Source organism: Tauraco erythrolophus, chromosome 19, assembly GCF_009769465.1.
Source record: "Tauraco erythrolophus isolate bTauEry1 chromosome 19, bTauEry1.pri, whole genome shotgun sequence".
NCBI lineage: Eukaryota > Metazoa > Chordata > Aves > Musophagiformes > Musophagidae > Tauraco > Tauraco erythrolophus.
In genome coordinates, this window is record NC_141483.1 from 9,305,326 (window position 1) to 9,319,232 (window position 13,907).

General features: G+C 41.5%; 1 protein-coding gene across 1 annotated transcript in view; it reads left to right on the forward strand.

Annotated features, from left to right (window-relative positions):
- Nucleotides 1–13,907, forward strand: part of GALNT9 (polypeptide N-acetylgalactosaminyltransferase 9) — a 152,420-nt gene that overhangs the window by 70,266 nt on the left and 68,247 nt on the right. Inside the window, exon 6 of the mRNA XM_009977466.2 lies at nucleotides 8,362–8,479. Coding sequence (XP_009975768.2) covers nucleotides 8,362–8,479 — 118 coding nt within the window. The remainder of the gene's footprint in view (nucleotides 1–8,361; nucleotides 8,480–13,907) is intronic.

Here is a 13,907-nt window from a genome sequence, read left to right on the forward strand (position 1 = left end):
AAACCTTCCGATTCAACAGTGCATAAACTGCCCAGAGACAGATGAGACAAGCAGCACAATGAAGAGAGCCCACAACCCTTGATGACAAATATCAGGAGCACTGAGATGTTGTGATCGTTAAAGTGTCTCTCATGCAAGTTACGAATTACATGCCCTAAAATGCAGAGACATCAGCGTCGAACCGTGAGCACTTGCCTGTCTCCTTGGGAACACGTGCTTTAAAGGCAGTGATCTAGGAGAGCAGAACATAGCAGAACTTTATAACCACACTGCACTGCCTTCTGATGGGCCTCCAAAGCAGTAGCACCTGGATGGATTTGCTAAAGCATTTGTCTGTGCTGTTGTGTTGTGCCTACCCATAGAAATACAATGCAATTTTGTGGCTTTTAAGTGATATGCCAGTGTAATTATGGTAATGGAAAGAGTGAACATGCAAGTGTTATTGACGAAAAGGATCAGAAAGTCTGTACTTAGAATTGAGTATGGGATGGGAGCTTAGTAGCTCTAGAAAATTTAAGGTATATTTTTGAAACGAAAGGGAAGTCAGACTAGTGAGCAAACTTTTTCTAAAATCTCTGTTGGCTTGGTACAGATTTTGGTTTTATTAGCACCTTTCCAAACCATGTACTGCTGCAGCCATGATTTCTGTTTCAGTCCAGTTTGCAAGGCATGCAAACTGGTCCACATTGATAGTGTTTGGATTCATGTGTTTGTTCAGTGCATTCGTAAGATTGCAGGACTGTTCATCAGCATGAAAACTGCAAGTTCATTTAGTCTTTGCTGACACTGTCCCTCTTAAAGCTTCCTTTGACACTGTCTTCAGCAAATAGCAGGTGTGGTTTCTGTCTCTCGGTGTTTTGTAAAATAAAAGAATAATAGCTAATAACCCCATGAGTGGTTTTGTGGTTGGTGTAGCTGAATACTTATAGAATCATTAAGGTTGGAAAGGGCCTCTAAGATCGTCAAGTCCAACCGTTAACCCAATACCACCATGCCCACTAAACCATGTCCTGAAGTGCTACATCTGCACATATTTTGCACACTTCCAGGCATGGTGACTCCACCACTTCCCTGGGGAATGTCCCAGATCTCCAAAGGGATTAAAGATTTGCAGTGTTAAAAAAAACCACATACCCTGGTATCAGTGAGGATCAGAGCCCTGGAATTTCTGATGTTTGCATTGGATGAATAAATATCATTGATCTCCAGAATTGGGTGAGATTTAGAAAGTAGAGACAATTCCTGTTTTCTTCTGGGATTACGTAACAGATGTACTTACTTCTTTTCTCAGAAGATTTCTATTTGAAGCCTGATCCTCTACTTTATTGAACACTAACAGTGGTGTGATCCTACTCAGAGCCTTGCTGGGAAGGAGTGGGAACTGTCTCTGAAGTCAGTGGGGCACCATATAGGCAGTCATGTTAAATGCACACCATAAAACATCAGATCAGCTGTTGTGGTCCAAGTGACAAAGGGGATGTGGCCTTGAAGTGCAAACAAAGGTAAAGAAATAGCAAGAACAAAGTGTCAGATTTTGTAAAGATTTCTGATATAATTTAAAGTAATTTCTTTTTTTTTTTTTCACATTAATACTCTGAAATTCAGAACAATTGATGTTCCCCGAATCGGCTTCTGCAGGCAATCCATTTTACATGTTTGACATTTGAGATGTAAGAAGTCTCTAACGTGAAGATTTAAATGAGGATTGTTATTTTGACATGCTGTGTCCATCGCGTCGTTTTACATTTGCGTTCCTGAGAACACGCTGCCCAAAAACGTCCTTATCATCTGGCAACAAACTGTGTAACAAAGGATCCTATTTCAGAGAGTTTCTAATGAATTTGACTACGTATTGAAACAAGCTGGGTTTTTTCCGTACGCAGAAGATAGTACTGGTTTTTGGAACAGCAAGAAAGGTGTCTGGTATCCTGAGCTCTGGCTGTGGCTTCTCTTCCCTCACCTGCTATGATTATGATGGACTGCCCTGTGTTTGATTTCTTGATCAGCAGCCACTAACATTAGAGCCATTAGTCAGCCTCACTCAGCCAAGCGCTGCACAGCTTTCCATTTTATCTTCCTCCAGCAGCAGTGGTGCATTTCATTGTTGCATATGTTCTCACTTACTGCTTTAATATTCCATAGCTTGGTACCAGTAGGAATGTGTACATACACGCGCTGAATCAGCCACTCTGGAAAGCACGTGTGTCTCGCTCATGTACAGAAATCAGCGTCTGACGTGCCCACAGTGAAGCAGTTCGTGCTGCCTGCTTTAGGCTGGCAGTGTGTGTGCCCGTCCCATGTGCAAGTCAGGCCCTGTGCTGGTCTGCCACAGCGATGGTAGTGCAGCCACGTTGGGTCTTCGCTGCCCTGGGAGGAAATCCATCTGTGTACCTGAGCTTACGAAGGGGCTCATCTGTAAAGTCTTTCAGGATAAACCATGCTGTCATGTAATAATAAACTGATGGCTGTTTATTGATTGATTATGGCCATTTTTTCAGTTGCTGGTTCACAAGAGCTTATAACAGCAGTTTCTTTTTCATTTATCTAGGTTCTGATGAGTATCCTGCCTGTTCCAAAAAATATATTTCCGTGGGGCATCAGAGAGTCATTCTACAGCCCTGTTGCCCTGTCTTTCCTAGCCAAGCATTCTGAGTTGCTTTTTTTCACATGCTGTAACTCTTTAAAGGGGTTAACAAACCTTCTCATCATTAAGCTTGTCATTTTTTTTCCTGTACCTCCTGAGCAGCAAATCTGTCTTTGAATTCTGTTCTCGTGGCCTGGTGTGACTTTTTCTTGCAGAAGACATAAGTTGTAAGAAAAAATCAATCCTTATGCAGCTACCATGCAGTTTTCCCGACTTATCTGTCAGGCCAGGAGTGAGGTGCTGCTTAGGAACCTAAATCAAAGAAACATTCTGCAAGGAAAGGTGGAAAACTCGAAGATATAGTGTGTGATGTGTTATTCGAATCTCTCTCTCTTTCCTTATCCCTGTATGTATACGTTTATGTTTATATATTTATTTATAGTTATATTTGTGTTTATATTTATATATTTGTGTGTGAGTTTGTAGGTCAGTTGTCCTGGAAATTGAACTTGCTGTACGTTCTGAAAACTGTTTCAGATTAGACCTGGTTGCATGTATACTGACCTTAAGGCAGGAGGAGAAAGATGCGTAAGGGAGAGGAAGACTTACTGTGTCACATGCAGTATGTCAGTCTCGTGCTCATCCCTTTCTCCTTCACTTGTTCCTGACGAGGCCCCCAGGCAGCATCCTTCAGTTGGCTGTAAAGGGAAGGAGGGGGATGCACCTGGCTGGAGAAATGGGTATCAGCGCCTGCTGGAGTTTTGCCGACAAAGCCGTGTTCCTGGAGATGTCCCTAAAACAAAGTAGTTGTGACTCAGACCTACAGCAAGTGGCTTTCATTTCTGGCAAACACATCCTCTGTCTCTGGTATGCCATCCCATAGCAGGCACTGCCCTCTTCCATGCCCTGCCCCTCTTCCCGTGTAGCCACCCGCACTGGCCCCGCGGCAGCAGCAGGCGGGGAGGGAGGGAGCGTTTACCACCATGAAGTGCTGCTCTCTGCTTCCTCCTTTTCCCAGGGTGCTACCCAGAGTAATGTCTCTCTCCTATCTCCCTTGCTACAGCCGTGCCATCAGGTAATTTCCACAAATTGACTATGCTGTATCTTTCTCCAGTGCAGAATCAATACTATTCTATGCTGCATTTTAAGGTTTTAGCTGCAAAAGCCATTTTGCTGTGTTTCCCACGTTATCCTTTGAGTGTTGCTGTTGATTATAATTAATGCTTATAACATCCTCAGCTGTGTGAAAAAATATTCCACAGATCAATTAAGTTTCCCAACACCTTTGAGGTGTTGGGAAAAAATAGTACACCTCTAATAGCTGTTTTGTGATACCTTCCTTCTAAAAATGGCACTGTTTTACTAGAAGCTCCATGACTTAAGGGAAAAGGTCCTTTTATACAAAGCAGGTGTGGTTTAGGTTGAGATATTTTACTCTGAAGCTGTGAAGTGCCAAGGGCATGCACCTTCTCATCTGCTGCCCCTTGGCTAGTGAGCCGTGTGTACAACGTGCTAACACAGTTGCCTGTGCTCATCTATCCATTTCTGATTTTCAAGGGAAGTCTTTGCTGCACTATGCTGAAAGTGGTAGGTGTGCTGGAGTTTTTCAGGTACTGGAAAAACACAGTGATGACAACCAAGTGAGGGTCTTATGCTTTTTAGGGAGCATTTTTTTAAAAATCTCTTTGTAGTATGTCAATATAACACTGTAATCCAGTATAAAATTATCCACCTTTGTGCTTTTAGAAGTGAATCTTGAGCTTTCAGGCTGCTGAAGCAGTTCCCAGACTTTTACCCAGTATTATTCTGTGCGCTTCACAGATGGAGAAACAGAGGCAGAGGGAGGTGACTTGCTGAAGACCAGATGAATGACAGAGCTGGGAATAGAGTCAGGGTCCCTTGGCTCACAGCACTGTTACCAGCTCACTGGGCTGTGCAATCGCATTACACTTAGTTTACAGTTGGGTCAGTCAAAGCACGGGGAAGTTAAGGGCTTGGGCTTGGTGAGGACCAAATGCCCAAAACTCTAGTTGAACCTGATGGAAGTGTTGAACGTGCAGTATGCAGAAAACTCGACATTGTGCTTTGTAGACAAATCCTTCCATCGCATCAGGATGTGGCCGGGGCAGAGCCGCAGAATTCTCCGTTCAGCTTCTGCTGTTGCAGCCATGCTACTGTGCAGAAGAGCAATGGCTGCAGGTAGAGAAAGGCACTGAGAGCGGCAATTTTTGACTGGCTTCTGTGAAAAGCTGGATGTGGTTCCTTCTGCCATTTCACTGCTATTGTTGCTTATTCCTGCAAACTTTTTTTTTTTTTCTGAATAAGCCATGAAGGCTTGTGGAGTCTGTATTTTAATATATCTAAGGAGAAGAAATAAAATTTAAAAGAGAGAGAAGGAGTTGCAAAGGCAATCCCCCAGTGGCATTCATCTGAGTGATGATTACGTAGTTGCATCTAAAATGTATTTCCCACCCCCGTTCAATTAACAAGTCAGTGGTTTAATGGACAGAGCTGACAGCTGCAAAAATCCATCCTCCAGAGAGAGAGATTCCAGCACCTGAGAGCAGTCAGCAAAGCCTAGAGGTACCGTTCCTCATCAAGAAGGAAGGAGAAATGTCTTCATGGGAGCATCCTACTGCTGTAAGGAGCTGCCTCCAGAGGATTTTTTGGGGAGGCTGGAAAGGGAAGGAGTCTAAGCTCAAACTGGCAGCTTGGTTTTGCAAAGCAGTGATGCTCTAGCCTTCATCCAGTGAAGCCTGTGTTTAGCTTTAAATACATAAAAAGGAAAATCAAGATAATTACTTGTGTTTATTCCTCCACCTCCTTTCCTTTTTTTTTTTTTTTTTTGCCTTTAAGAAATGCCTAAACATTCCCTCAAAGGCTTATTTCATTTCAGAGCTAGTAAATTCATTTTCCTTGGTCATCTTGTTCTTTTATTTCAATTTCTTGACTGAATTTATTCTTTGGTAGCCTAAAATGTGGTTTTCAGTGGTAGGAGATGTGACAGTGGGATGTATATAGGATATGTCTGGTCCTGTGTACAGGAGAGCTTTCAGCCTTTTTCGGCAAGTCTGAATTCAGGCGTGGCTCTGGGAACTATAAGCAGGAAGAGGCATTTTACCAAATAATTTGAATTTATAAACGCCATCCATCTTGTGAAGCTCTTGGTGTATGCATATACACATCAACAGAAGATGGCTGTGTCCAACCAGGATGACCCAGGACCATGCGTGGTTTTCATAGAGCTCTGAGATAACAACTAACTAGAGACTGAACGAACAGAAAATATTCATAAATAACAGCACCAAACCGAGAGGTGCTGGAATTTCTTGCACACACCAAAAGGGGACTGTGAGTTGTGGGAGAGGTCCAAGCACTGAGGGTGCTGGGGGTGACCCTGCTGCACTTTCTTTGTAGGATTTGTGACATCTGGCTTCAGTTTCCTCCAGTCTTTTTAACTGAATGGGTGCAGGGATCTAGCTGAGAGCCCCACTTCTGTCCAAAGTCGTCTGTGAAAGCCAGGTGTCTGCCTTTGTAAATGCCATTGAATCTTATCTCCCCAGCTCACCATCCAGAGAATGCATCTCGATCTGTAAGGGTGGAACGTGAGAGTTAATCAAGCTATTTCAACTTCTTTGTCAGAAACAGTGCCCATCAAACGTGTTTCTATCAACAGCTGCCTTTTTCAATTATGCAGAGAAAACATGAGAGGGATAGTGTTCACTGCAGTATAGGCTTGTAATGATCTGAGAGGTTGCAATGGCTTTCAAACTGAGAAAAAGTGCAAGGGAGAGATGTTGAAGCAGTACCAGTAATGTGAGTGCTACAGCAGAGTCCATTACAGATAAGTAATAGCTGTGCTTCAGCAAATGAACCTTTTCAAGGGTACCAAATAGTTCCTGCCATAGGCTGGACTGTGTTCTGCAATGTTGGGATGTGCATTAGGCCCAGGAGCAAAGAATTGTTTTGTCTGACCATACCTTGGCGGTTTGTTTGAAGCCTTTTTAACCTCCTGCTGTAGAAATGGTGAACTGCTGATGCGGAAAAGGACATGATGTGATAACGCTGTTCCAGCAGTCACCTGCTGCTGCCAGTGGGATCCACCAATACATGGGTAAAAAAATGTGTTCATTTTCCCAGCTAGGGCAGGTTTTCACATGTGTATGAAACTGCCTCATGAATATGTTTCTCAGATGTCATGGGCAAATACCTTGTGAATAGCTTTCTGTACAAATTGAAGAAACATGCAGGTATCCAGAACAAGAGAGACTTCATAGTGACAGTATTACATCAGTGCATTACAAAGGAGACTTCTCAAAATAGAGTTTAGACCTTTTCCATCATGTTTGTTTCTATAGGGCATTTTCATAGTGTGTATGTATATATATATATATAAATATATATATATAAGCTTGGGGCATAGATAGAGCATTCTCTCTTCTACTAGAAAATTGGCATAAACTAAAATTTTCTTGATGTCTTTTTCCAATAGCAGTATTAGAAATGATGTTGTATCTGCCAGATGGTCCAAAATCACCTCCCTTTCTATGGAAGAGGGAGCACAGCTCATTCTTCTAGGTCAGCTCCAAAAGTGTTCAGTTTCAAAAATGATTTTACAGTTTTCCTGTTTCAGCAGTCTGGTCTGTCGGGATCCTGCTAAAATGGTGGGAGATCTGTCCCCAGGGCCCGGGCACATCCTGTAGAACAGACTGCAGGATGACTACCCATGATCTTTAGGAGGCACCATGCAACCTGCAGCTGAATTGAAGTCAAACATGGAGCTGCAGGCTCTTGTTGGTTTACCACCTTAAAGTTAGTCAAGATAACAGTTCTAGATTGTGGGCTGTAGTAGCAAAACATAGCTCCTACCTTGAATTTTAGAGAGGCAGGTGTTGTGACCAGTACAGAGGTGCAGAGCAAGTGTGGACAGATGAAACTAGCAAATGTCACTAGCTTGTATTGCATTGAAATAATATTTGTGTTCATATGATAAATGATCTCAAAATTTGTTGTCATGTAGTGCTGCTCAGTGACAGTTTTCAGATTGTTTTCTAAAGAAGAGCAGAACCATGGTTTCACAGATAAAGAAATTGATGCTTAGAGAAAGGAAATTATTTATCTCAAATCACCCCTTTGGCTCTGAAGGCAGAGTCTCCTAATCTGAAAATTTTTCCTTTTCTGAAGACTGATCTCAGCCAACATAGAAATGTTAATCACGGAATAGCTTCACAAAGGCTGACATTTATCTGCTAGAGTTGACTCTAGGAAGTCCCTTGCCAAACTTCACATCGTGATTGATCCATGGCTCTCAACACACGCTTATTTTTAATATGTGGGTAAGGGGACTCCTCATTTCTGGCAAAGCTTATGGAGCTTTTTTTGTGTATTAATCTTTAATTAAAGCGTTGTCTAGTTCTTGTGCTACTCTGTATGGTGGTGAACTTCAGCTCCAGCAGAGAGGTTGGGTCTATAAAACAAAGAAAAATCAGACTGATGCTTCGCTTACATGCACAGAGTTCTTGACTTCACATCTTGTGTCTTATCTCACAGGCAGATGGTCCGAGTGTGTCTGGGAGTGTGCTAGTTATTTGGGTGGCTCTGGTCCCACAAAGTCCTCTGTCCATTGGGGGATGAAGTGCAACGCGACTGCACGCTAATAGATAAATTTAAAATGTAAACTGGAAGACTGAGAACTGTTTTGTCTGTGTAAATTTGTTATTAGTGGGTTCTGTAGTGGCTAATCAATGACTTAATTTTTTGCTTTAATCTCTGTGCAGGACACCAGCCATGATTGGATGCTCGTTTGTAGTGGACCGAGAGTATTTTGGTGAGATTGGCTTGCTTGATCCTGGTATGGAGGTCTATGGAGGAGAAAACATTGAATTGGGCATGAGGGTGAGTAACAAAGAAGAGACATTGTACCACGTCCATTTGCAAAGAAAGACAGGGAGCCTGTGGCCTAACAGAATTGCTGTCTGACTGATAGGCTATTAGGTTGAAGTAATTGATACTGCAACACTATCTGGAACTGACAGTCCCAGTAAATGAATGTTCCTGGCCTTACTGGCCTTGAGAGAACTGATAACAGTCAGAAATAGGGTTTATTGGTTCATTCTGTCAGTATCTGAACCCAATGAGACAGATTTTCTGCTTTCTCAGTAGCTTTGCTTCTGCAAACAGCTACACTAAATCTTCATGCGCTCATTGCACCTAGATGGTGTTGTATGCTTGTGGTCTAGCAGATGCAGTACCAACAGAAAACTGAGGCCAAGCTTGTAGAAGTCAGTTGTAATCTTCTACATGTCACACATGATGAATGCTGTGGTATTTTAAAACTTTAAGGGTCCTTCTTATAGAATAAGAGCTACAAGGTACAGGTATTCAATCCCATTGGACAGGTCGGTGCCAAGTGTGGACAGATGACTTTGGGACAGCATCAGTCCACCCTGTGCTTCTGGACCTATAGGAGGTTTGGTACTTGTGACCCTTTGCCCTTGTTTTCAAGGTGATGCTTGCCAGCAAGTCCTTCTGAAGTCCAAGGAACATGTCTTTGCTTAGCACTTGAAAATTAGTCCACTTAATGTTGCATGAACGCAGTTTCCTCATTATAAAGCTGACTGTTTAATTATTTTCCTGTTACTCTTTATCCCCTACTTCACAGTAACACGTCCCTGGTGCATGTAATGTGCTCATTAAAGCATATATTCTGTTCATGGCGAAACACTGAACATCAAATTAGTTCATTCGTTATCTGACTCTTTTTTCCTAAAATGGCTACAAACTCCTTCACACCAGTGGGCTGAGGAGGAAGGTCACTGCAGCAAGAGTTTATTTTCACATATGGGTGTGTTTTTATTATTCCAGCATCACAAGAGGGATAGGTTTTGTAATGGGACTGTGTGAATACACTGCTTATACTGTAAGGTTCAGAATTCACATAGGGGACAGAAAAACTGCTACCACAAATCATCCAATTTTCCTTAAGAGGGTCAGGCTATTACCAGGATTGTGTGAGCTTTCCTTTATCATTGTGCAGGGCTTTGAGCTGTTTGAAACTTTTTCCACATGGCTGCTCCCAGAATAGATTGAACGCTCTGGCAAAACTCTGGCGTAGCTGATGAATAAGCCTCCTAAGAAATCTGAAAGCTGTCGCTCTTCCTTAGACGAGAAGAACTTGCTGAGTACAATTAGGGCTCCTGGTAAACAGAGGCAAAGGTTTTAATAGGATTATGAAATGGCACTTGCTTGAAGAGACAAGGATTTGGAGTGAGCGAGGACCGGTTTTCAGGGGTAGAGAACCTGTTAAAGTCTGCAGAAACCTAGGATCTGTAAACCAGCTCTCATTCTTTGGCGTTTTCTTTTTTGGTTTGGAGTTTTTAGCCCTGTAAAAAATAATCAACCTTACTGTTTGAAAAAGGCTTTATGAAAGTACAGGAGTATGAGCGAGTGCCTTCTGAAACAGGCTGTATGTACATCCTTAGCATGGATCTGTTACTCTGTTTTCAGCCTGGATCTAGCACAGTAAGATGCAGTGTCTGCCTCCTAATTTGCAAGTCCTGCATGTGATTCCCTCCTGTCTGTCTTTCAGAGCTGTCAGAAACTAGCAGCACCGGAGCCTCCTCCCTTCTCTCTAAGATATTTATAAAATCACTGTGAATTTACACAGGGTTTTTTTTAAACTTCAGAATCTCAAAGTAAGTTGCAAAAAATCTTTCTTTTCCTGAGGCCTGGTGCACTGACCCATGTGGGGATATTTGGCTTTTTCCCTGCACCTGCACAGGGCGATGCTGTTGCCTACGTGTGACCACTGGTGAAAAGCAATGCAAGACAGAAAAGAGAAGGAAGAAATGAATGAATGAGTAAAGAACAAGAAATAATAAATAATAAAATGGTGAGGAAGTGGCAGCACGCATTTGGCTGAAAACAGTCCTATTTAAAATAGCTGTAACAATAATCCTTTAAATTTTTTTGTGAACTATTATCACGTTACTGCTCAAAGAAAAGGGATTAAGCTTGGAGTGTCTGAATTAAATTACATTGCATCTAATGAACCCTCATTTAAATTGTTTTAATAAAGTAAAATAGGGAAAGTCAGTGAAACTAATGAGCTGATTTGGGAGGATACTGTTTGATAACCCGGCTAATCCCCCTTAAATCTATTGTTTATTAAAAAATCATCATCTTAGGTGTTCCGCTATTGGCTTTTCCTTTTTCTGAATTCCATAGATGGAAATATTTAAATAATTAACCAAAGTGATTTTCTGTATTGAGTAAGCAGTGCATAAACTGACTGGGGCTACCACATCTATTGAAAATATTTTGGGCTCTGCAGCTCTTTTTTTAGCTCATATTTTTTGTGTAAACTTCATATTGGTTAGAGCTGCAACATTCTCCTAATGGGGTAGCTTTGCAGTGAAGCCAACGTCTGTTTGCCAAGCTAGGGAGATTTTGGGTTGGTTGAGAAAAAGCACCAGCTGTTCTGGGAAATGAAAGGGAGATGGACATGATTGCAGGCTTGTAATAGTAAGGAAATAGATGGACACTTACCTAATGTCATCTTGTACTATGTTTTTCAAAGATGACAGTTTCACTGCAAGATGGATAAACACAGGAGTGAATTCTGTTATGGACAAATGGTGCTATTCTTTTAGCATTCGCCAACCTGCTACTGAAGATGATGGGCGTTGTCTGTGAGCGCCTAAAAGATGATTTTGACCAGGAGTTTGACTCCTATGTAGATGGGGTCCCCTTCACAAGCACAGGCAACGTGGCTTGTTAGTGGCCTGCAGGCAAGCACCACACCGCTGCTCTGCCTCCTTCTATCCATGTGGGTCCAGTGAGCGTAGATAGCCCTGTTTTCATTTCAGCAGTGGTTTAGCTGTCCTTTTGTCAACCTGGAGGCAGAGATAAATAAAAATAATGGTACTTTTTCCTGCAGCAAAGTTGTGTATGTGTCTGTGCCTGAAGACACCCTAAACTCAGAGTAGATCATGTTCATTTTTGCTGCTCCTGGACATCAAATGGTCTCTCTGATCTGTAGTACAGAGGGATGTCCCAATAGTAAGAGAAATTTAAGCAATGCATGAATGTAGAGGAGGACAGGATTCTCTTGAAGTGAGAGTCCCAAATTACGGCCCTGTAAGAAACTGCATGGTTTGCAAGTGTCATGTAAGTTCCGTTCCTAGTGGGAGCTACAGACATACTTAAATATTTAGAAAGGCATCGTATAAACATTAAAAGCCCAGTTTATGATATGACCTAATACAAACAGTTTATGATGCATCTTTTTATAGTGAGTCATTAATCATTGCACTAAGGATCTTTCTCTTCCTCTGGTGCTCCAGTGATAAGGTGAATGAATTCCTGTTCTTTTTATTTTATACCCATCAACCATCGTGGTGGGTAGGAAGAGATCAAGCATTTATTTTGAAGGATGCTCTAGTATAAATTAAATTCTGCTTCCACCATTCAGAATCCAAACAAATTAAATAAAAAATACGTCGTCACATTGACAAATGAAAGCAAAACTTTTTCTCTTTTATGGCCAGCATCAACCGGACATACTACTTTATTCTCAATGGCACTGTGATATACCTCAAAGGAGGGAATCTGCATCAGTTGATGAGTTCTTAGAGGTGCTAACTTGGAGATTTGAAAGAAAAAAAAACACCACCAAAACCCCTACAAACACCTTCCCCCTCTCCCCCAACGTATGACCTTCCCAATTTGAGATGTTTTAAAGAAACCTACTGTTTAAGAGGTCCTGGCCAGAGAAATCAATTAGAAATGTCCCTTGGTACCACTGTGACAAATTCACTCTGTGGTGAATCCAAATTCTCCAGCAGAGCTTAGCTGGGTGCTTAAGGTCAGTTGTGACATCGGCTGGTTCAGATGTGTCGCAGGTAACTTTGGTCAGTTTTAGCAACTGGCAACAGTATGGCCCTGGGAACACACAGTTCATCAGGATTGAAAAGAATTACCTGAGAACAGGATAGAAGCTCAGATCATTTGCACTCTGTTGTTGTGATTACATTGCTAATGGTGGCCAAGCTGCTGAAATCAAGCGTGGGTTATGTATATAGAAATGCAGTCCCACCTCTGGTCTTTGCAGAAATACTGTGTGTCCTATAAAAAAATCTTACAGATTCACTGGAATCTCTTTATGAGTAAATAAAGCTCATTACCTAATGGACTTTCGTTCACAAGCAAATCATTATACTTTCCAAACTTATGCAATATGGCCTGGCTTTACTTTCTTTAAAAACCAATAAACACATTCTGTGAACAGGAATGCTAATGGTAGATTGTTGAGTAGTGAATTCTTGACCTGATTTTATTACGTTTAGCTAAGGAGATTTAGATTCCTTTGAGCAGTGTTTTAAATCCTGATTCTAGGCTGGTATGCTGTAATAAAAATGTCCCAAGGTTTATGTATAGCAAACTTTAATTCTGCTTTTTACCCTGTGTAATTCATGAGGCCAGGCCCCTAGTCTTAATACTAAGAGGTACGTAGGAACTCCATTCTGGAGAGTATCTCAAAGTTTCATATTTTTTTCCCACATGCTGTGATAAAATACAAGTGAAAAGTCTATAACAATACAGGTTAATCAAGATGTCTTCTTTCGATAAATCCAAAACTACTTCATTTTTATTTTGACCTTTCCCAAACTATAATTTTTAGTATAAATTAATTCCATTTCAAATGAAAGGTTTTAGAAGAAAGCCTTTCCGTTTGAAGACATTTAATCACTTAAATGATGTTAACAAAAATTCACAATTGCTGGCATCTGAAAATGTAGTCCGTTCTGTCCACAGACGTGCCTGTTCACACTGAAGTGTGATAAATCATCATTTTCAGCATGAAATTAAATGCTATTAAAATGTTTCTGACCACTTCTACACTGAACTCTGCAGTGCCTAAGCAAAATCTTAATAAGTGATGTAATCTACTGCTATTGGAAGTTGGCCCATTGCATAGGTCGCAAAGATCTCTGTGATAAATTTCCTAGGTCTCATCCTCCAGATAAGCCGTGTGAGTAAAGGTGTCCTCTTTTCCATCTCCAGTTTAATACGGCATTTATATTTCCTAAGGTAAAAGAATGTTAAGCTTGTAAAGTCAAGCATTAAGAAGTCATGAAAGGATTGAGTTCATGGTGCCTGGATTACATTAATTCGCAACTCCTTTCCCTCTTCAAAACAGGGATTGGAAGAGTCTATTCTGTGTTGATGTGCATATGTGATGAGCCAGGTCCTCTGCCTGTCTGAACGTTCAGCTTCTCTTAATTCCAGCGGAGTTTCATTGATTCAAACAGGATGAGATTAG